The 24,196-nt window shown below is 43.6% G+C and overlaps 1 protein-coding gene across 4 annotated transcripts in view; it reads right to left on the reverse strand.

Moving 5' to 3' along the window:
- Positions 1 to 24,196, reverse strand: part of TAF4B (TATA-box binding protein associated factor 4b) — a 121,043-nt gene that overhangs the window by 92,123 nt on the left and 4,724 nt on the right. For all 4 annotated transcript variants that reach the window (XR_012901517.1, XM_075920812.1, XM_075920813.1 and 1 more), the window contains exons 2-3: positions 5,711 to 5,859; positions 3,684 to 3,791 (exon numbers count right to left, since the gene is read on the reverse strand). Coding sequence is in view for 3 of the 4 variants with exons in the window: in XM_075920812.1 (XP_075776927.1) it covers positions 3,684 to 3,791; positions 5,711 to 5,859 (257 nt within the window). In the remaining variant the exon portion in view is untranslated. The remainder of the gene's footprint in view (positions 1 to 3,683; positions 3,792 to 5,710; positions 5,860 to 24,196) is intronic.

A 24,196-nucleotide genomic window follows, 5' to 3' on the forward strand; every position in this document is an offset into this window, starting at 1 on the left:
TCACTTCTCAGAATCAGAAAAAAATTCCTGAACATTTATGACCTATGTGATCATTCTTTCAATTTCTCTTTTCATGTCTTTCCTGCAAGCAGGCATGTCTCCACGTAGCTGCCAATAACCACAAGCTGATCCATCTGATATGGAAGAGATGAGCAATTTCAAGAAAGCATGCCAGCTTAGCTTTCTGTTGCTGGTACACTTTAACAGCTCTCTACAGGATCTTTGCCACCACTGTCTATTCAAAGGAACTGGCTCAACAGATCTATGACCATAGGGAGGTTGACCAGGCAAGAGAATCTCAGACACAGATGGATTGGAAAAGGGCTGGTGGGGGACAGAGTACATACCTGTTTAGTTGCTATGTTTTGGGGCTGAAAAGAAGAAGTTGCTGTTCTAGAGTTACTCTTGTGAGTTTGGTATAATTTATAGGTCAAGAGAAGATCAGTGTTCTGTAAACTGAGGGGAAGGAGTCAGGAAGCCTACCTTCATCTAAAAAAAGGTGACATGATTTTATCACCTGCCTCTTGAACTTCACTACTTTTGACAGGATACTCATTTTTAGTGTGGACAATGGAGAAGTTGACAAAAATGATAGATCTTGTAAGAGTGGATTTTACCCTGCCTATTTGGAAAAGGTTTGTATGCAGAGCAGTTGCTCTCTTGGAATCACAGTATCCCAGGATGATGCTAATTAGATAGTTAATGTTATTCTCCCCAGAATTCTTCTGCGCACTTTGGGGTGAGAGAAGAGGGAGGCATGGGATTCAAGGTTTAAGAACATTAAAGCTGAAACACCAGAGGAATAAGAATACCTCTGTAGCCAGGATGGACTATTGAGTTGGTAATATATTTATTGTAGGGATGTAAAAGTGTAGTTGATTAACTGATTAACCGATAAGCAAAAGCTTAGGTTAATGCTATAGACTACATGCATTCCACACCCCTGCACTTGCTAGTACATTTTTTTAGCAGGCAGGCAGCCCTGCCGTGTTGTAGCCACGGACTTGCCTTCTCTTTATCAGGAGGGAGATGGGTGGCCTGAGTCAGCACCAGCATTTCCCGGGACCCCACACTGCTCCTCCGCAGCACCATGTCAGCTGGAGAAAGCTGCCCACAAGAGCACCAAGTTGCACAGGCAGGGCAACTGGCCACCCACTCCCATCGGCCACACCTCCCACTGCAGCCTGCTCACCCCTCCCAGCGCCCCGCTGGAGAGCTCCAAAGCAGCCACCTGGACCACAGCGGCAGCAGGAGAAGCTGTGCTCGCCACCCGCTTGCTAGGAACGGCCCTGTGGGCTCCTTTTCTTCTGCCACCTATCCCCTCAGTGCAGCAGCAGGAGGTCACCAGCAGCAGCTGAGCTTGAGCTTCCCCTGGCTCAGGGTTGCCCCTGGAGTGAGGTAGCAGGAGATGGCAGGGCAGCTGCCGCTTGCTGAGCTGGCAGAAACCTTTCAACAGACAAAAGAGTGGCACTCTGCACCTCTCCGCAAGCCCATCTGGTGGGAAAGGTCGAGGCTTTCTTCACCTCAGACTTCCCTGCACACCCTCCGAGCAGTAAACTGGACCTGGTGCTGCAGCCTTGAAGTTGCATGGCAATTGCGAGGCTGCAGTGGCAACAAAGGCTTCCCATTACATGAGGGAGAAGCAGGAGCTGAGCTCAAGCTGTGGACCACTAGTGGTCCATGGACCGCCCTTTGAGAACCACTGGCTTAGGCTTACTGGGTAGTTGACTACTTGAGTAGTCACTTACATTCCTATATGGAACTACTGTAAGTTATTTTAACTTAGCATTGTATCCCCATATTAATTTTTCTTGTTGATGATGCCATGCTTTGTTTTTACTTCTTTTTGGTCTTCTGATGTTGTCAAGACTATTGCTAGCAAGCAGGGTATTTGACATTGGCAATTTCATATGACAGTTACAGAATAACTCTCTTGGGCTCCCCTCTTTCCTTTGTCAGAGGCAGTTCAAGACAAGCTTGGATGTTGCTTCACTGGCTGATTCATGGCCAGGCGCAGGCGAATGATCCTGCAGTGGCAGGAGCACTTTATACTACACATTTATTCAGGATTTCTGAGAGAGGGCAAGAAGATTTTTCCCTTTTGCGCAGTGGTGTTTAGATTTCAGTCCTTTAGAAAACTGGCAGTTTATAAGGCTGCTTCTGTACAAGAAGCTGTCATTATTCAAACAGTGATCCTTCTGGCCTAATCAGACTCAGAGTGACCAGGAATTTTGGGGGTTTAAACCAAAAGCCTCTAAGCACCCTTTCGTAAAAGGCTGTGAGGTGTCCATGTTTGTCAGCTGTTTCTTATGGAAAATGTAAAACCTTAACTGACCAAACATGCCAATAGCAAACTGAACAGAAGAGGGATACGAACTACAAAAGGATGGCAAAATTAAAACAGCAGGGGAGGAGGGTGTGTGCAAATAAAGTGAGATTTGTTACCAAACAAAGACACAAAATTAAATATAGGGATGGAGGATAGGGCAGCAAAGACCAAAATAAGAAGCTTCACCCTTAAGATTAAACAAATGTATCTTCCCCTACTGATAGCCTATCTTCCTGTAGCCAGCCATGGTGTGGGATCTGGACCAGAAAAGTCCATGAGAGGATCTTTGTCTAAAGAGATCACCAGCATATGAGAAGGTTTGCAAGTGCTTGTAATTAGATCAAACTGAAGAACAGCAATGCAGAACACCCATCTCTGTTTTTGATGGGTGCATTCTACCCCAATGAGTATAAATTAAATAGGCAATATTAAAAATAAAGCCACTGCCATATTTTTCTCCCTCTCCACCCCCTAAGCTGTGCTTCTTCGTTATGGGGGAAAGACTCTCCTTCTTAGCCTTTTTTTATGATATCATAAGCAGATCTTGTTGCCAATATATGTGGGCATCTGCGAACAGCAGAACAGTTTTGAAAGGCAAATCTGTTGATTATGGCTGTAAGCTAAGAAATCTCTTTCCTATCAGACAGCCAAGACTAGAACTCACAGCCAATGGGTCTGCTTAGCTACTCTGGACTTTGAACTCAAGTCCATTTATACTGTCTTTTCATGATGGGAAAGAGCAGAGTTAACATGTCAGACTTCCCTCAAGCCAACCTCCCCACCCTGCTGGCTTCTTTGCCACCTAGATAGAGAGAGTATTTTAGTACAAAATGGATTAATTTGCTAAATTCAACGTTTATTCGAGGTTTTTTGTTCCTTCAGAACTGAGACAGGTAGCCCTGTTTTAGGCTATGACGTACAAGAGATTCTTTCAAAACAAGATGACTGTTGAGAGTACTGCTGTGGATATTAAACCACTATACTGAGACAACTGTTTCTATCCAAATAGCTAGATAGAAATGTGTTTAAATTCCATAGCAATGTTTTTAAAATCAGATAGTACATACAAGCTACTGCTACTTTGTCTATAATCATCTAGTGTTATTGTAGCCATGTTGGTCCCAGAGAGAAAAAGTGTATGAGGGACTCTCCTATTGGACTTACTTCTGTTGAGAGGCAAACTTGCGAGCTCACACTGAACTCCTCACACTTCTTCTCTAATCTAGATGATTGGCTTTCCTAAGCTGTTTGGACAAACAGGTAAAATTTTAAACATTATATAATCTTCATTTTTATGTGGAAAAATATTAGAGAATGACCCACAGTTAGCTAAAGAAAAAAGCTAAAGACATACCTGTACTACAGCAGGTCTTCGATCAGTAGATGCAACTGAATTTGTTGTTTGAGATACTGTTTTCACAGGAGTCGCTACTACTTTTTTTAGTAAATTGGTGCCAGTGTTCTTAAAAAATAAGACAGAACATTCTAAGATACAGGAAGCATAAAATAGTACTTTAGTTCATCAATACAGTTGCAAACATTTACCTAAATTAGAACTTACTCTTGCCCAAGGTAAAATTTTAAAAATATTCACTAATTTAATCCATGAATTTGGGAATGAGTGTGCAGGTGTAAATAAACCTACTGAATTACCTATATTATAACAAGGTAAACAGACCAGAAACACACTAAACAAAATAGTTTAGGCATGTTTACTGTTTAGTTCAGGAGTAATCAGATGCTGACCGTGTCATCAAGAGAAATACTCCAGTTACTTTTCATTGTAGTACGTCCATATCTTCATGGTTCACACATTAAGGCTAAAATTCTCTATTTTCAGCTATACACATAGAATCACAGAAAATCAGGGCCATCAAGTCCAGCACGTCCACTGAGGCAGACTGAAGTATATCTAGACCATCAATGATAGTAGTTTGTCTAACCTGTTCCTAAAAACATGGGTGCAACATTCTCCCTTGAAAACGTATACTAGTGCTTAATTAGTCTTACAGTTTAAGTTTTCCTAATATCTAATCTAAACCCCCCTTGCCGCAGATTAAACACATTACTTCTTGTCCCACCTTCAATGAACATGGAGAACTAGTGACCACAATCCTCTTTAGATCCTCGGTCTTCTTATCTTAATCCTAAACACACTTAGTTCTTAAAACAGCACTCAAAACAAAAAACGTAAAATTTCAGAGCCGACAAGTCCACTTGGTCCTACTTCTTCAGCCAATCATTAAGAAACAACTTTGTTTGCCTCTTACTTCCTATAAATGTAATCCTATTTATAGTGTCACCTGAAAGAGACATGGTATTCACATGGTACTTTCGTAGGCGCAATTACAAGGTATTTACATGCTGGATATAAACATTTGAATGCCTTTTCATGCATTGTCCAACAGTCTAGAGGACATGCTTCCATGCTGATGACTCATTTAAAAATGTATGCATTAAATTTTTGCATTATCTCCTGCAAATGCAAACAAACTTATCTACCTGAGCGATTGACTGAACAGGACATAGGACTGAGGGAACTTGCAGAATCTAAAATTTTAAATTTAAGTTTTTTTAAACATACTTCTACATTTTTAAGTTCAATTTTCATGAGAAAGATTGCACTATAGTACTTGTATTAGTCGAACTGAAAAATATTGTTTTTACAGAGAAAGTCATATTTTGATTAAAAGTAAGTTTGCATTGTATACTTTTTATTTCTGTGTTGTAAATGAAATCAATACATTTGAAAATATCAAAAATATTTAAACAAGTGGTCTTCTATTAACAGTGCAGATAATCCCGATTAATTTTAACTACTTCTCAGGACTATTAAAATTCTAATGTCAAAAGTTCTCATCACATGAATTTTATAATCCAGGGTATGCTTTCAATAGGCTTTACGCAATCAGATTTGTATTTTTTAATAATTTCAATTGATTGATATATTTAAGATTTTTCATTCATCAATTTAATTTTCAGTTTCAAGAAGATATGGGGTAGACGAGTCAGATAATAAGGTCAGGAAGTTAATGACAGATTCCAAAATTGAAAGCTTTATAATATACAAAATAAATATTTTTAAATCTAACTCAAGTACAAGTAGAATTTTTTTAAACGTTGCCTATCTGTAAATTCAGATTATAATTGATGGAAATATTTTAGTCAGTTTGTGTACACACAGTGAAGCTAATGTTTACTGATAATCTAAACTGGCAAAGTCTAGTTTTTTGGTATGAAAGTAAGATACAGTGACATTCATTCTTTAATGTTTAATGAATCTTCTACAATGCTTGCAAATATGAAGTTATAAATACATCACATTAAGAAACATAATATTGTACAGTTACTGCAAAATCAAGCAGTTTGAACATTTTTTACCTGTATAGTACAAATCCTGACTGAAGGTGTGCTGGTAGGTATTGATGGCCTTGTACCTGCATTATTTTGTGTCTGGCTCTGTGCTCGAGCTATTGCTTGTTGAGATACTAACATTAGTTGACCATTGTTACTTCTTATAAGAACTGTACCTGTTGGCAAGAAGAAGAATCAGACTTAAGAGGAATTATTGCACTGAAGACTAAGAATTTTTAAAAATTGTATTGCAAAGAAGTGAGTTAAAGATGATATCAATATGCCAGCAAAGTGATGAAAGTGAGAAAATGCAAGGGCTAAGATTTGATGAGCAGTCAAATTGGCAGTCTTGAAATTTATGAGGGGGGACATGATAGCTGTTTTCAAGTATCTAGAAGGGTGTTACAAGAAGGAGGGAGGAATTAGGATTTTATAATTCTATGTAGATTTCATGACCATGGTATTATTTAATTATTATAGTCAGACAGCAACATTAAATAAAATAGCAACACATTTAATATACCACATACTGCATTTTTATTTTAATTAGATGTTGTTGGGATTTTTTTCTTTTCCAAGGATATTTGTTTTTGTTTGCTTGGTGGGTTTTTTTTTTAAAGGTATGAAGAAAATCCAGAACAGACTGGTTGGGCAGCACTTGCCTGTTCAACTATCTGGCTTAGAAAGCTGAAGAGCTTTTATAGATGTTAGCACTTAACTCCCTGAACCAACAAATGTGCACTTATACATAAATGAACATAAGCATGCACTTACAGTTTAGAGGAATCTTGCAATGGAAACTGAAATATGCAGATTGCTATTTATTAAAAAGCAAAGGACCTCCCAGTGAGAACCATAGCCCTTGCTGAAGACTTTCAAAATAAGTTTTAAATTTTCACACAGGATCAAGAGATTTTAATTAGATACTCAAGAAAGACATCCTGCTTTCTTTGATGGAGGGAAGTATACTTTGATTTCCAGAAAGCCTTTGACAAGGTCCCTCACCAAAAGCTCTTAAGGAGAGTACGCTATCATGGGATATGCAGGAAGGTCCTCTAATGGACTGGTAACTGGTTAAAAGATAGGAAACCAAGGGTAAGAATAGATTATCATCAGTTTTCAAAATGGAGGGATGCTATGTCCATCAGGGGTCCATACCAGGGCCAATCCTATTCAACATTTTCCTAAATGGCCTGGAGAAAGGGGTCAACAGTGATACCAAACTGCTCAAGATAGTTAAGTACAAAGCAGACTGAAAACCAGGTGACTGGGCAACAAAATGGCAGGTGAATTTTAATGTTGATAAATACAAAGTAATGCACATTGGAAAACAATCCCAATTGTACATACAAAGAGAGGGGGACTAAATTAGCTGTTACAACTTCAGAGATAGTTCTCTGAAAACATCCACTCAATGTGCAGCAGGAGTCAAAAAGCACACAATGTTAGAAATGGTTAAGGAAGGGATGGAGAATAAGAGACAATATCTTATTGCCTCTAAATAAATCCATGGTATGCCCACATCTTGAATACTGTGTTGCCTAATCTTGAAAGATATCATGGCACTGGAAAATTTCCATATGAGGAGAGATTAATAAAACGGGGACTTTTCACTTAGAAAAGCGAAGGCTAAGGGGGGATATGATACAAGTCTATAAAATCCTGACTAGTGTGGAGAAAGTAAATAAGGAAAAGTTATTTACTTGTTCCCGTAACACAAGAACAAGAGGTCACCAAATGAAATTACTGTAATAGGGAGCTGGTTTAAAACAAACAAAAGGAAGTTGTTCTTCATGCAAAACAATCAACCTGTTGAATTCCTTGACAGAGGATATGAAGACCAGGTCTTTAACAGGATTAAAGAAAGAACTAAATAAATTCATGGAGGACAGGTCCATTAATGGATATTAGGCAAGATGGGCAGGAGTAGTATCCATAGCCTCTATTTTCCAGAAGGTGGAAATGGCTGACAGTGGATGGATCACTTGTTGATTACCTGTTCTGTTGATTTCCTCTGTGGCACCTGGCACTGGCCACTCTCAGAAGACAGGATGCTAGGCTAGACTGACCCTTGTTCTGAATCAGTATGGGTGCTCTTATGTTTCCTGTCTTAAAGTGAATTATTCTTATGCATTTCTTTCCCAGTAGCAACTCCCACAACCTTTTCTTAAAGACATTAAAATTTATCTCAAGGCATATTTAATAATGAAGCTGTGTCTCAGCTATCCATAGTAGTAAAGTATCTGTAAGCAATAGAAACAACTTAAATCAAGCATTCTGCAAGTCTACCTGTGTTGTGATACAAATCAGAATTGCTCAACATAACTTTTTGCCTGAATTGCTCCGCCCTTGCTTCTCTTTTTCTCTCTTCTCACTCCCCCCCCACACGCCTGCACCAGGTACCCTCTGCCATCCAAGCTCTCCCCTATACCCCTCATTTATGGGCAGCACCAGGTACCCTCTGCCATTGAGCCCAACCCTTCCCCAGCTTACTCACCCCTTCCCCTGAGACCCCACACCCCAGCCGCTCCTGCCCCCTCCCCACGACCAGACACCTAATCCCTGCCTGATCCTGCACTCACTTGCTCTTGCACCCTCCCCCCAGCCAGACACCAACCCCAAAGCTCACCCCTGCCCCCAGACCACTCTTGCTCCCTCTCCTCTGACCACACACCTACCCCCCCAGAGGGACAGTGCAGTGGTTCCTAATCTCTTAAACTGCGGAGCGGCAAACCCATTCACAAACTTTTGGTGAACCAGCAACATTTTATTTACATATTTATTATGCAAATAATGAATATGCAAATAACATTTTGCCATTCCACCAAAAGTTTGTGAATGGGTTTGGCTGGTCCGTGGTATAAAAAACCCCGGACCCCAAAACCCCCCAGGTCCAGCCCTAACCCCTAAAGCCCCCCACCCCTCCGCTACCCCCCAGCACCAGCCACTGACCACAGAGTCCCCGCACCCAACCGCCTTGTGCCAGCCCCCTGCCCTTAGAGCCCCCCAGTGCCAGCCCCTCATCCCAAATGCCTCAGTGCCAGCCCTCCGCTCCATAAAGCCTCCACCCCCAGGCTTCCCAGTACCTGTATCCAGAGCCCCACTGCACCCAACACACCCCCAGTGCTCAATATTAGCCCCACACCCCAGAGTCCCTCAGTGTTAGCTTCACCCTCAGAGTCCCTAGTGCCTGCCTCACCCCCTTCACCTAGCCCTGCGCTGCCTCCCAACCGCCAGTTGAGCACTTCTGCTTAGGTCGCAACTGTTCTACGACTGCCGTACCGGGTTCCACGGGGCCCTCTCGCCACTCAGCAAATCGCTTTTCTGCAGCTGGGAAGAGACCTCACCCATGCTTGATGCTAGTTGGCTGAGAGGTGGGGCAACAGCCACAGCAGGAGGAGAGGCACTGGGCAGTGTAACCTACCCCCCAGAGCCACCACGGTCTGGTAGCTAGCAGTTTGCAACCCAGCGCCCATCCACACGTAGCCTGACAGTTGGGAACCGCTGCCCTAGTGTAATATAAAATAAGAAAATGACACTCAGTGACAACAGGCAACTCTAGATTTCTCACTGCAGCTTTCAGTACTGTATTCTTGAGTAAGAGATTCCAAACCTAGGTAACTAATTCAACATACAAGAATTAGCTATGCTTAACTTTTTTTTCCTAGCAACATCCAACACAGCAAACAATTTGGGAATTGATTTGACAAATCAAAGGCAGAGAGGTCTTGAAGAATTATGTGTTGCAAAATTATTTAAACTACTAACCAGTTGATCTACTCAGTCATATCCACGTCTTCATCTACAGGCAGTCCCCGAGTTACGCGGATCCGACTTATGTCGGATCTGCAGTTACGAACGGGGATTTTCTCACCCCAGAGGACTGGAGCGGCGGGACGCCCAGTCCCGCTGCCCGCCTCCTCCGGGGCGAAAAAAGCTGCTCCGTCTCCCTGGTCTGCTGCGGGAGCCAGCAGACCAGGGAGACGCTGAGCAAAGCGGCGCAGGACCCGGGGCTGGACCCGCGGCACTTCCAGCTGATCTGGAAGCGCCGCGGGTCTGGCCCGGGTCCTCCGCCGCTTTGCTCCACATCTCCCTGGTCTGCTGGGGGGGGACGCAGCTAGTGCCCCCCCCCCAGCAGACCAGGGAGATGTGGAGCAAAGCCCAGGGCCTGTGGTAGAGCAGGTGGACCAACCCGGCAGCACCCCAGCTACTCTGCCCCAGGAGTCCTGATTCAGCCGCTGCTGATCAGTTTCAGCAGTGGCTGAATCAGGACACCTGGGGCAGAGCAGCTGGGGTGCTGCTGGGTTGGTCCAGTAGCGCCGAGGAGTGGCCACGCTACTGGACCAACCCAGCAGCACCCGAGCTGCTCTGCCCCAGGCGTCCCCAAGTTAGCCGCTGCTGAAACTGACCAGCGGCTGACTACAGGAAGCCCGAGGCAGAGTTGCTCTGCCCTGGGCTTCCTGGAATCAGCTGTTGATCAGTTTCAGCAGCTGACTTGGGGACGCCTGGGGTTCTTAAGTTGAATCTGTATGTAAGTCAGAACTGGTGTCCAGATTCAGCGGCTGAATCTGGGTGCCAGTTCCGACTTACATACAGATTCAACTTAAGAACAAACCTACAGTCCCTATCTTGTACGTAACCCGGGGACTGCCTGTACATCATTTTCAGCCAATAAGTTTTCCTTATGATGTTTCATTCTTGCAACTAGGCCCTGCATCATTTTCTTGTTCTGCTTACACTTGATATTTTTCCTTTTTTACTCAAGGAATAAATTTCTTTAAAATATTCCCAGTCTCTCTCATATACCCAGGAGTCATGACAGTTTTTCTGTACCAAAAGTGTGGGGGAATATTGTGGGGGGGAAGTGTTGGTTGTGAGCTGAATAATGTCTTCCCTTTTTCTTTCCAGTCTACTCCAATGTTTCTTTCTAGGCTGCCTCCCTCCTCTCCTATATATTGTCTCCATCTTGAACTTCTTATGTTCTCTTCTATGCTTAGCCCTGGTTCCCCGCTACATAAGCCCAGAACAAAAACAGCCTATCCAGCCTGTGTCGGTCTTTGCACAGGTTAATTTTTGTCTGCTGAGAAACAGAAATTGGAAGCCCAGAACATTCAAGAAGCAAGAGCTGGCAGGTAGGCTGGACAGACAAGAGCCATTAATTCATTTTCATGAGACTAAGTGTAAGTGTAGCATATTTGTGACTAGATTTAATTGTAAGTGTTATTTTTAAATGAGAAATGAAGTATTGGTTTTAAAAAAATAAAAATGTCTGACAAATAAAAACATTTTTAAAATGCATTTTATCCGCCCTGCCCAGTACCTATTCTGACTACTGCTCTGCAGCCAAGCCTTTGAACCTCTCAGATAGCTTTTCATTAGCACGTCTGCATCCCAATTCTTTGCTCTTGTAGAGCCTTGATAGATTAGCTGTCTTGAAAGCTGAATAATTGAAGTCTCACATAATACTGTTTGGACCATTTATCCTCAGTCAATTGTGTGAGATTTATTCACCTGAACCCAAGTACTCCTGGGACCTTAGTTGCTGCTGAGGGAGTCAGGCTCTTTGAGCTGTTGCTAGATTACTACTGGCTGAGCTGGCTGCTGGTAAGTGAAGTTGCCACGTCTTCACTTTCAAAGGAACTGATGTTCCATGAAGCATGCAATTCACATACCACACCCGGTTCTTTGTTCTGCTGTGTACTGCTCAGTATGGTTTATGCCTGCTTTAATTTAATTGCTTTGAATAGCAAGTCAACTGTGTGGCACATTCACACAGTATACAGCAGTATATACAGCTACACTGCTATACAGATACTGTAATGCTTTCTCCAACCCCAGGGCAGATCTTTTCTTTTTGTATAGTTTTCATATTACAGTGGCTAAAACAAAAAGTATCTTAAAAGTTTTTGAAGGTGTCAGGAGAGGGATTCCACACTCCCCAGCATGCTGTATAGTTTTCGATAGTTATGTAGCTCTAGTTAGCATCTTTAACGACCCCAGCCAAGGTAAAGCAATTGCACTTCAGCATATGCTAGGGCTAGGCTCTCTCAAGTGAAAGCCTAAGGGAGAACATATGCTATTACACAGCTGCTTTTGTCTTGACCAGGATTTTTGAAGAGGCTGCCAACTAGACTGAGTTAGGTGACTCAGTCTAACATTACCCTTTTAAATCCTAATCTAGACAAAACCTAAGAGCTTTTTTTCATGGGAAAATTGCTCAAGAATAAAGTGTTCTTATTTGTACTGAATGTCCAATAGGGAAAGTCACCAGAATAAGCTGTTCCACAATAGTTCCCTGTGTTTGCAAGCCCTTATATAAAGCATTGACTGGTGGCTTAATTTAGACTCAGAGCTTGCTTACATGGGGAGTGTCAGGAAAGTTAATACACTTTTTAATGTTAGGTCAGATTAGATAAATTGCGCTGACATTATTCAGAAGGGCCTTAACTTGAATTAAGATAAATCAAAATAAGAATCAACTGCCATGTTTATTCTGATGTATGGATATTGATCTTCAAGACCTAAAGAATTACAGCTGTTTATAAACTCTGAACATTAAACAGTGATACAGGTTTGGGATTCTTTTTAAATGGGGCCCTTGGTTTTGCTCAGTTACCAGGCAAACACCAAAAAAACATTATTTTACAAGTTTACTGATTAAACCCAAGACTAAGAAATTTAAAACAAGCCTTTTACTCAAACGACAGTTGAAGATTATACAAAACACACTTAATCAAAACCTTGAAGTGTCTGTCTCTCTTCGGAGGCAAAGTATTAGTTTCTTATTTTCAAATCAACATTTCTTGATGAAAAGGAAAGGGTTAATTCTACTTTCAGTCCTAATTTATATAAGGGGCATTCACTTCTCCAGTTTTCAGCAGACAAGGGTGGAGGAAATATGGCTTTTGTTGATATCTTTGGAATACTGGATGGCAGATTGATGGAAAATGGATGCGTTGGCTGACAGGCTTATGATGGCACCTGTTTTTACCATCGTTCACTTTCCAGTCAGGGATATCTGTTGGGTCTTTTCATATCAGAGAGGGCAGGGTTGTGTCACCTTACTAGGCTGACAATGTTACTGATTTTAGGGCTTAGAGAAAATCAGAAGGCTTGGAGAAAAAAATAGAGTGGAAGGGAAAAATAGGATCACAATGCTAGCAATTAGGTATCTCCACTGATGGAGTGAGACCAGGGTATCATGATATTTAGCAGTCAGAGATGACAATTTCTTAAAAACATGAGCAAGGCCAGCTGGCTCTCATTCTTTCTGGAAGAAAGTTACACTCTGGTCTAGTCCTTCTAAGCTTTGGGTAAGGGAAGAGGAGATTAACTGGGATGCAAGGTGGTACTGGTAGGGAGAAGAGGAGAGAAAGACATTTTCCCTACTCTAAGAAATATCCAAGGGTGGAAATGGACAGCATGTGTCACCTCTTCAGTATTTTGTCCACAATTTAGGCTTAATGTCCATTATACCAGTTTTAGTCTATTAACCTTCTGGTTCCATATCTTCAATTTTTAATGAAGCACAATTTCAGCAGTAACCATCTGATCAGTTTGAACTAATCCAACTGCTTTGTCTGCAATATTCCTCTACTAGAAACCTACTCAACCTATTTTTGATGGTTTATTTTCAAGTATGCACAAATTATAGATTATAACAACATTGGGAACTTTTCCTCACTTATACAAGTGAGCTTTCAATAGGGTAGATTTTGTAGGTCCCAAAGTAACAGTCTCCATGTAGACAATGCCTTAGAAAGGGCTTTATAAGGAAAAAGCAACAAACAGCTTGATCGAGCATTAATTCGGGCCAAGGTCTTGCGTACTAACATCAACATTGTTTGGATGGTAGAAACAGGAAAAATGGAAGACCTAGAGAACAGAATGAGATTGCGCCACACCAGGGATGTTGATGAAGCTGAGGTACAGAACACTTTAGTGTCCATTGCCACAACACTGCAATAAGGTAACAAAGGGTCACGTCATTTAGGTTTCAGATGTCAAAACGATATCCCTAGTCGAACCCCAAAAAAGGAACTGGTTATCAATGGAGACCTTGGTACATCAGATGTAATTCATTCCAATTAACTAAATGGCAGCAACCATTTAGCATCAGCTTAAGTTTGCATGAACTTCAAGTGACACACCAAGTAGAGCACACTGGATGACAGTCTCACTAGTTTTTCAGTCTGAAGAGACAAGATGGATTATTTCTAACTGGAAAGTCATTCTCTTGGCCAAGAGCAATTGAGTCCTAAGATTAGAAGACCCTGGGTTTGTTAGAGGGCTTACGCATTTACACTCCTTTGTAACCTGCAAGTGAGGAACTGCTGAACTTTGGGTCTCAACCTGGGGCTGCAGCATCTATGCTGCATTATGCAAGCTTGAGTGCAGCCACGCTTTCTAGTGCCCTCCCAAAGAAAAAGGTAACCACTGCACCCTTTTGTTCATGCTGCAATGTAGGAAAACATCACTCTCCACTCAACTTGTCTATCCAGAGGACAAGAAGTCAGGCCATGGGATTGTGGAATTTTTGGCAGTCTCCAGAGCACAAGGCCATTGTGGCTACAAGGATAGGCCAGGGACTGAACGAATAGAGATCAAGACAATGGAATACTTGCATAGCCATGAGGCTAGTGCTGTGCATGCTGTACATGTTCTCTACACAGACTACATTGACAGCAGTACAAACTGCAAAGTTCTCAAAATCACTCACTTTTTCCAAGAGAAGGCAATGCAGGAAGAGTCTCATATCAAAGATGAAAATCTTCAGTCTGAATGTTTATCACAGGTCAAGATGAAGGGGCCAACACATTTTAGAACAGGTGCTCTGCTCTGTTCTGTTCAGGTGACAGAGACCTGCTAGTCCCCCTCCCTGCAGCGCAGCCTATCCACCAGCAGCTGTGAAACTAACAACAGCCCATATGCCTCTTACCCATAGCCCTGGTGCAGTGGAAAGTGGCTTGAGTGCACAATGATCTGGCTCTACAGATTGAAACTCTCTAAAACGGGACCATGGATGTTCCAAAACCAAAGAATCCCAATGGGCTTGCAGGGCAGCAGGAGCCCAGCACATGATGGCAGCAGAGCTGTCCCAGCAGGGCACAGGGGTAATGCCAGCCATGAGGCTGACAGCTGGGCCAGTGTTGGAGGGGCAGGTGGGCCAGAAATGACCTCCCCTGGTCCAGCAAAATCCCTCAGCCAGTACCAATCAGGTCCTGACAGTGCTGGACCAGGGAGTGCCAGCCTGTAGAATGGTCCTTAGACATTTTTAAGCTGACACAAGACTGACAAACCTGTTCCAGATTGTCAGATCTGGAACTGTTTTTTCCTCTTCCCCTGGACTTCCCATGATGACTGTTTAGTGGAGCTTCTAGTAAAAGATGTTCTCCTTCCCCTAGACTCTGGAGGGAGCCAGTTAAGTTCTTATCCTGCTCCTTTGGGAGTCCTAGAGCCCAGCAGAGAAGCGGGATAGAGAAACTCTCCCCCCTCCCATCTCTCCACAAAAGCAGCAAGCAGCCAGCAAGGGAGCTTCTGGGTGCTGCAACAGGTGAAAGGGCAGCTATTGCTAAACAGTGCACCCAGTTCCCCTTGCAAATGTTCTAGAACAAATAGTAGTAAGAGGTGCTCCTTGCCTCTTCCCATAGCAACAGGGCCAATTCAAACACTTCAAGAATCACAGGGAACATGCTTTTAATTCATAATTAAATGCATTTTCTCAACAGTTGCTCTTGAGAGCCACAGACTGAACACCACTATTTTGAATGCTAATTGCATTCTCTTACCTACCATTTTTCATTTCTGCTTGTTGCTAGATTTCGTAGCTATTTATTTTCAAATATAAGCTTTGACACTCTATGATTAAGTCAATCATATGTTCAAGGCATCACATTAATATTTACAGAGCTGTAATGGTACAATTCGGGATCAGGACTTGCTGCCTGAATTACCTTCTTTGCTAATTATTAAGACTGAAATCCATGAGAGAGAAGACTTGTAAATAGAATAAAGCCTTCTCAAGAGGAAGAGTGTCTTTTCAAAGGATCAAAGTAATCCAAGTGCAACACCCAATGATGTTTGTACATTTGAATTTTATCTTTGTAATAGTGGTGCACAGAATAACTCCATGTGCTTAAGAGACAAGTATGACATTTTTATATATTAAAACCTCAACTCCCATCTGAAATTTAGTACAGCTTCACCCTTTCTTATCCCAGAAGATGTAATATTGTATGTGTGACATCCTGGGTCTACAGATACCATATTTAGCACTAGGCCCTCATTTAAGTACAAAAGAAAAAAGCCTTTTGCAACAATCACATCTTCAATAAATACAGATTATACACCAGTTAAGAAAAAACACATAGAAGGTATTTAAAATCTTGAAAGTATCCACGCTATGATCATCACTAGTGAGCATGAACTTCAATTTTTTTCTTAAACCCATTTTTATGACAAAAGTCTGTATGTTATATAGGACCATATTAGAGGCTTAGACTTAAAAAAAAAATGTATGTCACAAAAGCTAAACTTCACACTTCTGCAATGCCTCCTTCAATGAAAAGCTGGATGGCGTTAAACATATCTGGGTTGTGAGTACCTCAGACATCATATTGTGCTAGTGTCTGAGAACTAGGAAGTGACACGGATTTGTGAAAATAGGCTAGGTTTTTTTTTTTTTCTTAACACTGGATAGGGATCCACAAAAGGAATTGCATGAAGCATACTTTAAATATTAAAGAATACAACATGCACTTCAGGATATTGAATTTGCTCTGAAAATTGGGGAATTGCAATAGGAGTATAAGAATTGCCATATTGAATCAGACCAGAGGTTCATCTAGTCTAGCATCTTGACAAATGCGTCTAATATAGGAATTTTCGTGGTGATGTACAATTAAGAAAATACAGGTTGGACCTCCCTGGGGCAGCACCCTCTGGATCTGACCAGTCCCGGATGAGGGATTTTGCCAGGCCAGTGGAGATCATATCTGGGCCCTCTGCTCCTGGCCCCCCCCCCCCCCCCACACCCACGCTAGACCAGACGCAGGCCCTGCTGCCCTGCCAGTCCCCGCCTCCCACACTGGGCAACCCATCTCACAGCGCGCCAGGCTCCTGCTCTGCTGAGAGGCCCATCTGAGGCATGCCGGGCAGCCTAGCTGAGCAGCCCTGCTTGGCTCCCAACCCCACTGGGGCATGCCCAACTTCTCAGCTGTGGGGATGTAGGCTCCTGGCCCTTCTGGCAGCTCACTGACAGCAGTCCGCAACCCTACCAGTCCTTCCTAGGCACCAAGCGCTCCACCGGGATTCTCTGGTCTTGGAATATCTGTGGCCATGACAGACTATGGATGTTGCAGGACCAGAGAGTCCCAGTTTACAAAAGTTCAACCTGTATTTTTATTTCCACATTACACCTAGGATAAGAACTTTCAGGGCATTAATTAACCACCAAAAGAAATATGATTCTCTTCTAATGTTGAGAATTTAATCTTATCTAGGTGCGTGTTAATCAATTCTTGAATCCCACTAAACCCTTGCAGTCTTGATATACAGGGCAGTGAATTCCAGTAGAGGCTGTTTTTAAAAAAAGCTTTCTGTGATTTAATAAAAGAAACATAGGAATAGAAGGGACCACCAGATGTCACCTAATCCAATGCCTTTACAATAAGGTAGGCAAAACAACAAGTTTAGAACCAGTAAGAAATAACACAAAGCTGTAGATTTAAAAACTGATCCATTTAGATATTCTTTTCTTTCCCACACACATCCAGTATTATCCAAGTATCTCACAAACATTAACAGATTTTACCTCTTAGTGGTGTTTTGAGGATGAGAACCAACTAGGGATATTAAAATTTAAATTAACTAATTGAACAGTCAATGGGATTCCCATCAACTATTCGATAAGGGTGCCTCCATCTTTGGACTATAGCAAGAGCCCAGCAGAGAGCTACAGTTCAAAAGCAGAAGCCCCGCAGAGAGCATGGGACCAACAGAAGACTCCCCTGCTGGCCTCACACTCTCTGAGGTGTCTGAGCCTTTGAAAGGGCGGGGGCTCTTGTACATTTCAAAAGCAGAATCACAGTGGAACCAACACCAGTGGAGACTGCTTCAGTCCCTGCTTGCACTGTTTCCCTCTGTGCCTCTACCTCCCTTACTCCCCGCGCAGATGGTGCTGCGGGGAAACCAGCTTTTAAGCCAGCTCCCCCCAGCCCCGGCTCCCCCCTTTGCTGCCTCTCTCTGATAAAGGAAGCAAGGGGGAGAAAAGCGACTAGTCACATCATTCGTTAACTGATACGTTCTGCTTACTGAATAGTTGACTAGTCGTTTACATCCCTAGCACCAATCTTATTTTATGTCACTATAGACAAAGCAATTAAGCAACTTGACTAAGATCAAAGGATGCCTACAGCACAGCTGGAAATTTAATTGCCTGATTTCCAGTTCAATGTTTTAACCACAAGTTATTATTTCTTTACACAGAACTTTGGGGATTCCCTACTGTTAAACTTTTGCTGTGTTAAAAGCTGACCATTTATGCCTACTTCATTTTTGTTTTACTGATTTTCTGATCCAACTGTACTCTTCCCTCAGCAAAAGTTAGAGAAAATTAAGACACAAGGTAAGAAATACCTTGTCAAAGAATTTGAAAATCCAAATGAAGGTCAGCCAATTCTCCTTCACCCACTATTTGATGATACATCTAAAGAACTCTAGTGTCTTTAGAAGCATAATTTTCCTTTATAAAAATATGTAATAGGAACAAATTAGCACTTTCCTGGCCCCACCAGCTGCAGGTTCAGCGCTCCCCACCCCCACGGGCTCCAGTGTCCTCACCGGCTTCCCAGCCTGGCTGGCTGTGGGCTCTAGTGCCCGGTGGGCTTCACTAGCCCAGCAAACTTCTGGACCATGGATGTTGCCGGACCAGAGAATCCGAGACCACAGAGGTTCAACCTGTAGTTTCAATTTATTCCCTAGTACTAATGCAAAGTTTACTAATCTCCAATTTCCAGAATCATGCCATCTTCCTCCCCGCTCCCCAGCTCAGGCACTTATAAGATAGATAGATAAGATAGATAGATAGATCTCTGATACCAGGAGAACCAAATGGTGAACTGACTGAGTTCAAGGGTTGCAGATCTCTCAAAACATTGCGTGCAGTGCTGAGGAGGAGCTGGTGGTTACTTTACATATATTCCTTCTGACATAGGAAAAACTAGAGTAGGTATGTAAAATCCTGTGTAATTGGTAACTGGCTGGGTGGGAGCAGCCCCTGCCTGCAGGCTGCTCTGAACAGCTGGAACAGTCCCCCATCTGTGTACACTGTTAACCAATGAAACTGGGCTCATCAGTTAACTCTCACGGTTACACGCCCCTTTTCCCCCATCCAGCACTGCTGCCTCTATCAGCCACAGTAGGGGGATGAGACACAAGCCAGTGCTGTCCCCCCCCGTCCCCCCCCCGCCTCGCTGCCACCTCCCAGAAGCAGGGGTTAGGTGGCATACAGGACACACGGGGAAGTTTCAAGCTGGATCCACCACGCGTACTGGCTCCTACCGAGCCGACTGCCCCCACTCTCCCATGCTGCTGCCTCTATTACAGCACCAGAACCAGCGCTCCTCTGAGGGGCAGGTGGCTCCAGTGAGCACTGGCTCCCACTTGCCCCTCCTTGTGCGGCTGCCTGATGCACGAACTCACTGTTCATGCAAGCCCTTGCACTGAGGCAAACAGCCGCCACAGTCAATCCTATGGACACAGTGGAAGGCCAGCTCTGGTGCCATGAGACAAGCACAGACTGGTGGAACTGCACTGTGATGCAGCTATGGGACAATCAGCAGGAGCTGCAAAACTGAATGCACAAGGTTGCTTTCTTGAAATGTTGCCAATGGCTGTCTCCCACCCTGAAGCTCAAGAATACCTAAATGAGAAGTGTGTGGCAAATGCCCTTTGGAAACTTGCAAACCGTTACCAGGCAGCTGGAAATCAGTTTGGAGTGGGGAAAATCTACAGTGGGGGAGCTCTTATGCAAGTAGCCAAGGCACTCAATACCATTCTGATTCAGATGGTTCTGACTTTGGGAAACATGGATACCATAGTAGATAGCTTTGCAACATGGGGATCCCTAATTGCAGTGGAGCAATAGAAGGAATGCACATCCCCATTTTGGCCCCAACCACCTTGTCAAGGAGTACATAAACCACAAGGGTTTTTCTCCATGGTGCTGCATGGTATTTCACAAGAACCATTTCACTGGCATCAACATGGGTCGGGAAAGGCGCATGACACACATCTTTAGGAACTGTATGAAAGGCTTTGAAGGAAAGTTTTACCGAGGTACACCTGCATTCACTCTTTGTGCCTATAATCCCCTACGCCACCCCTATAGTACAAGCAATTAAATGACTATTGTTTAGAAATTATGCTTTTTTATTTAAGGGGATTAAAGCGGAGAAATAAGAAGTCCATGGTGGAAATGCAGGGGAGGGCGGGGCTCAGAAATGTAAGAAGGACAGCCTTTTGCCTCCTGAGGTCCTGGGCTGACATTCCCTGTGTCCTGGGCCCCCTGGGATGGAGGCTATGGAACTTGGTGAGGAAGGAAAGCTATTTTGCACAGGGTGGATGGGGTTCTGTGTGTGTGTGGCGGGAAGAGGGGTGTTTCTCCAGGCTGCTACTACTGTCATCGTGGAGGCAAAGATACTGTCCTGTTGCCTGGTCTGCAACTCCCTGCACACTCTCCTCTCCTGCTGTTGCATGACTCTGTCCTGACGCTTGGCCCGCATCTCCTCCAGGAGAATATTCATCCAGTCCATTTACTCCGTGAACTCATCTTCCCTTGATGGTTTTTGCCTGAGGATTTGCACCAGGTGGACAGCTAGTGGTGCCAGGTGAGTATGCAGTGAATTAACTCCTGTAATGAAGAGTTACATGAGCAAACATTTCAGGAGATACAGTGTGTTAAACCTAACCCTAATAGGGTCTCTGTAAAGACAATGGAGCTGAGTTCTGTGCAAGGCTAAAGTTTTGCCTTAAAGTGGCCACTGTACAGCAGGTACACAGCAGAGTTCAAGGGAGCCTCTGTACTCACACACAAAGAGGCACAGTAAGGTTCCTGCCAGGACATGATCCTGCAGGCAGGACAGGGTTCAGTCATAGCAGTGGAGCAGGGTGGTGTCTGGCACATGCAGCTTTCCAGGACAGTGCTACTTTCTCAGCCTATAGGCGGGGGGTGAGGAAGCACGCAGCTCCCCTGGGAGAGTGCTAATAGCTTCCCTTCTTCCTCCATCCAGGTTGCCATGCAACATCAGTCTTCTCCAAATCACACAGAGCGATGGGGAGCAGATGCTGACTTAACATGGCCACAAACTTGGGCCTTATGCTGCAATGCCTTGTGGTTCACTGATGCCAGACCACTTATTTGTGGCTTGGCATAGGAAGGTATCCTACCGTGGAAAAGAGAATAAGGCAGGCCTCCCCATAAACCTTGTGAGAAGGATCAAAGAGTTCCTAGCTGAGAACTTCATGGAGCTGGGCAGGGAGGACTTCTGCTCCATCTCCAGACACGTTAGCAAGCTATTCCGGGCCCCCTGTGCTGTGCAGGCACAGAGCATGCTGCACATCACACCCAATTGCCTTAACTCGCTTGTAGTAAGAAAAAATTGAACTCACCAGAAGCAGCCTCCCTAGGTTCAGTGCTCAGCTGGGAGATGTCCTGGGAGGAGAGGACTGGTTCTGTGATAAAAGTTCTTGGCTCTTGCCCATCACCAGCTGGCCATTCTCCTCACTGTCGTCATCTTCCCCCTCGCTGTTCTCCACACTGATGTCAGGAGTGCCTTGGCTGGACTCCTTGGTCAGGCTTGGGAAGCTGTTCAGGTCCCCCCTAAAATAGCATGCAGCTGCTCGTAGAGCCAGCACATTTGTAGTGATGCACCAGACAGTTTGCCTCCTTTGTCCTGTGGTACGCCTGCCTCAGCTCCTTTATTTTGATTCTGCATTGCTGGGCATCCCCAGAGTATTCTTTGGCCATCAGTCAGTTTGTGATCTTTGCCTAGATGTCCGCATTTCTTTTGCTGGTTTGGAGCTCAGACAGAATTAATTTGTCTCCCCATGCCTTGATTAGGTCCAAGAGCTACTGGAAACTCCTCGCTGGTGCTATCCTGTGCCCCTGATAGTTGGAGCTCATGGGACATGAAGTATTGAAAGGCATGGCCACATGTGCTGCCCACTCTGAGGTGTGATGGCAATGCTGGCTACACAGGAAATGAAATTCAGTCTTTCCCAGGGCTTTTTCTGTTCACCTGGAGAACAGTAGAGGTGCAAATTCTGGCCAGAGCAGGGCACTGTGGGATGCCTCCCGGAGCCCAATAACCTGGACTTTTGCCAACACTGTGTCTACGCTATCAAACGCAACCATGCAAGGACAGGAATAGTATTACTGATTTCATGAGGAGGAGTACCCAACAGACTTCAGCGGCCCTTAAGGTCGACGAGACAGGCTTGATAGTGTGGACACATCATTTAGAAAAATCAACCTTATGCGGCTAAATTCAGTGTAATCTCCTAGAGTTCACCAGACCTAAAAGAAGTGAACTGGAGTGCCTGGTATTAAAAGGAGGCTATCGATACAATAAGCATCACAGAAACTTGGAGGAATGATGATAATCAGTTGAACATAGTAATACTAGCGACGGGAACAACCAGTCGAGTGGTCGACAATCTGATAAGCCTTTGCTAGTTGACTAGTCATTATTCCTGTCCCCCTTGCTGTCTCTATTAGAAAGAGGAAGCAAAGGGGAGGGGCAGGGAGAAGAGGAAGAGGTGCTTCAAAGCCATATCCCGGGTTCCATGCAGCACTGCTGCTTTGAAACACTGCCTGCAGCCCTGGGCCAGCTAGGGAGTTCCCAGGCTGCACATGGTGTTTCAAAGCAGCAGTGCCACATGGAGCCAATGGCCAGTGGGGGATTCCCCAGCTGATCCTGGGCTCCATAGGGCGCTGCCTCTTTGAAATGAGGTGAGAAGCCTGACACCAGGCTCCCCAAGGCGTTTCAAAGCGGCAGTACCACACAGAGCCCAGGGTCAGCGGGGGAGTCCCCAGCTGACCCTGGGCTCTATGAGGCACTGCCTCTTTGAAACGCAGCGGGGAGCACTTTCGCCTTTGAAGTGTAGCAAAAGCCCTGGGGCTGTTTCTACATTTCAAAGGCAGAGGTGCCCTTATCAACTAATCAAAATTTAACATCGCTAAGTAACACTAGGGTACAAAATATATAGGAATGACAGAAAGTTGTGCTGATGGGGAAGCAATACCATATGTCAAAGAAAACAGAGTCAGAGGGGAAAAAAATCTTGAATGAATCAAACTGAACCACAGAATCTCTATGGATATCAATTCCATGCTTGAATAATGAAAATAAAGCAATAGAAATACATTACTGACCACCTGACCAGGATGGTGGTGATGACAAATTCTGTGGGGGTACGTCTACACTAGCCCCCTAGATCAATCTAGGGAGGCTAACAAGGGTGACCAAAATTGCAAATCAAGCCCGAGATTTAAATATCCCAAGCCTGATTTGCATGTTCCCGGCCGGTCGCCATTTTAGAAATTGACTAGCCCTAAGTAACTGCCCGCGTCTACAAGAAAATTGCTTGATATCAAATGTAAATGCTTCTTAAAGCAGCTAATTTTGGAACCCAAAAGGGAAGAGGCACTTATGATTTAGTCCTAAGCAGAGCATTGGATCTGGTCCAAGTAGTGACTATAGCTACACTGCCTGGTAATAATGATCATAATTAAATTTAACATTTCATGTGGGCAAAGGGATGACACCAAAAAAGTCCACTACAGTAGCATTTAACTTCAAATAGGGGAATTATACAAAAATGAGGGAACTAATTAACCAGAAATTGAAAGGTAGTCACAAAAAAGTGAAATGCCTGAAAGCTGCATGGAAAGTTTTAAAAACCACCATAATAGAGTTTCAAATTAAATATACAGACCATATTAAAAAGCATTTCACATGGCTAAGCAACAAAATAAAAAAAATGGTTAGAAACAAAGAGGCATCCTTTAGGAAATAAGGTTTTCATCAGTAGAATCAAGAGAAGCATAAACTCTGGCAAGTGTAAAAACAATTACACAGGCCAAAAAAGTCTGAAAAGGAAGCAAAGACAAATTAACAGAGAAAAAGAAGTTAAGTGCATCAGAAGCAGGAAGCCTGCCAAACAACCAGTGGGACCACTGGAATATCAAGGTGCTACAGTAGCACTGAAGATAGATAAGACCATAGGAAGAAAAGACCCTTGCAGACAAGCTAATGAATTCTTTGCATCAGTGTTCACTGCAAAGGATGTGAGGAAGATGCTGAGACATTTTTTCTAGATGACAATTCTGAAGAACTATCCCATATGGAAAAGTCAATATAGAAAGTACTAAAACCAACTGATAAGTTAAACAGTAATAAATCACCAGAACCAGATGGTATTCACCTGAAAATTCTGAAAAAACAAATCGAA

This window comes from Pelodiscus sinensis, chromosome 2 (assembly GCF_049634645.1).
Source record: "Pelodiscus sinensis isolate JC-2024 chromosome 2, ASM4963464v1, whole genome shotgun sequence".
In the NCBI taxonomy this organism is placed as follows: Eukaryota; Metazoa; Chordata; order Testudines; family Trionychidae; genus Pelodiscus; species Pelodiscus sinensis.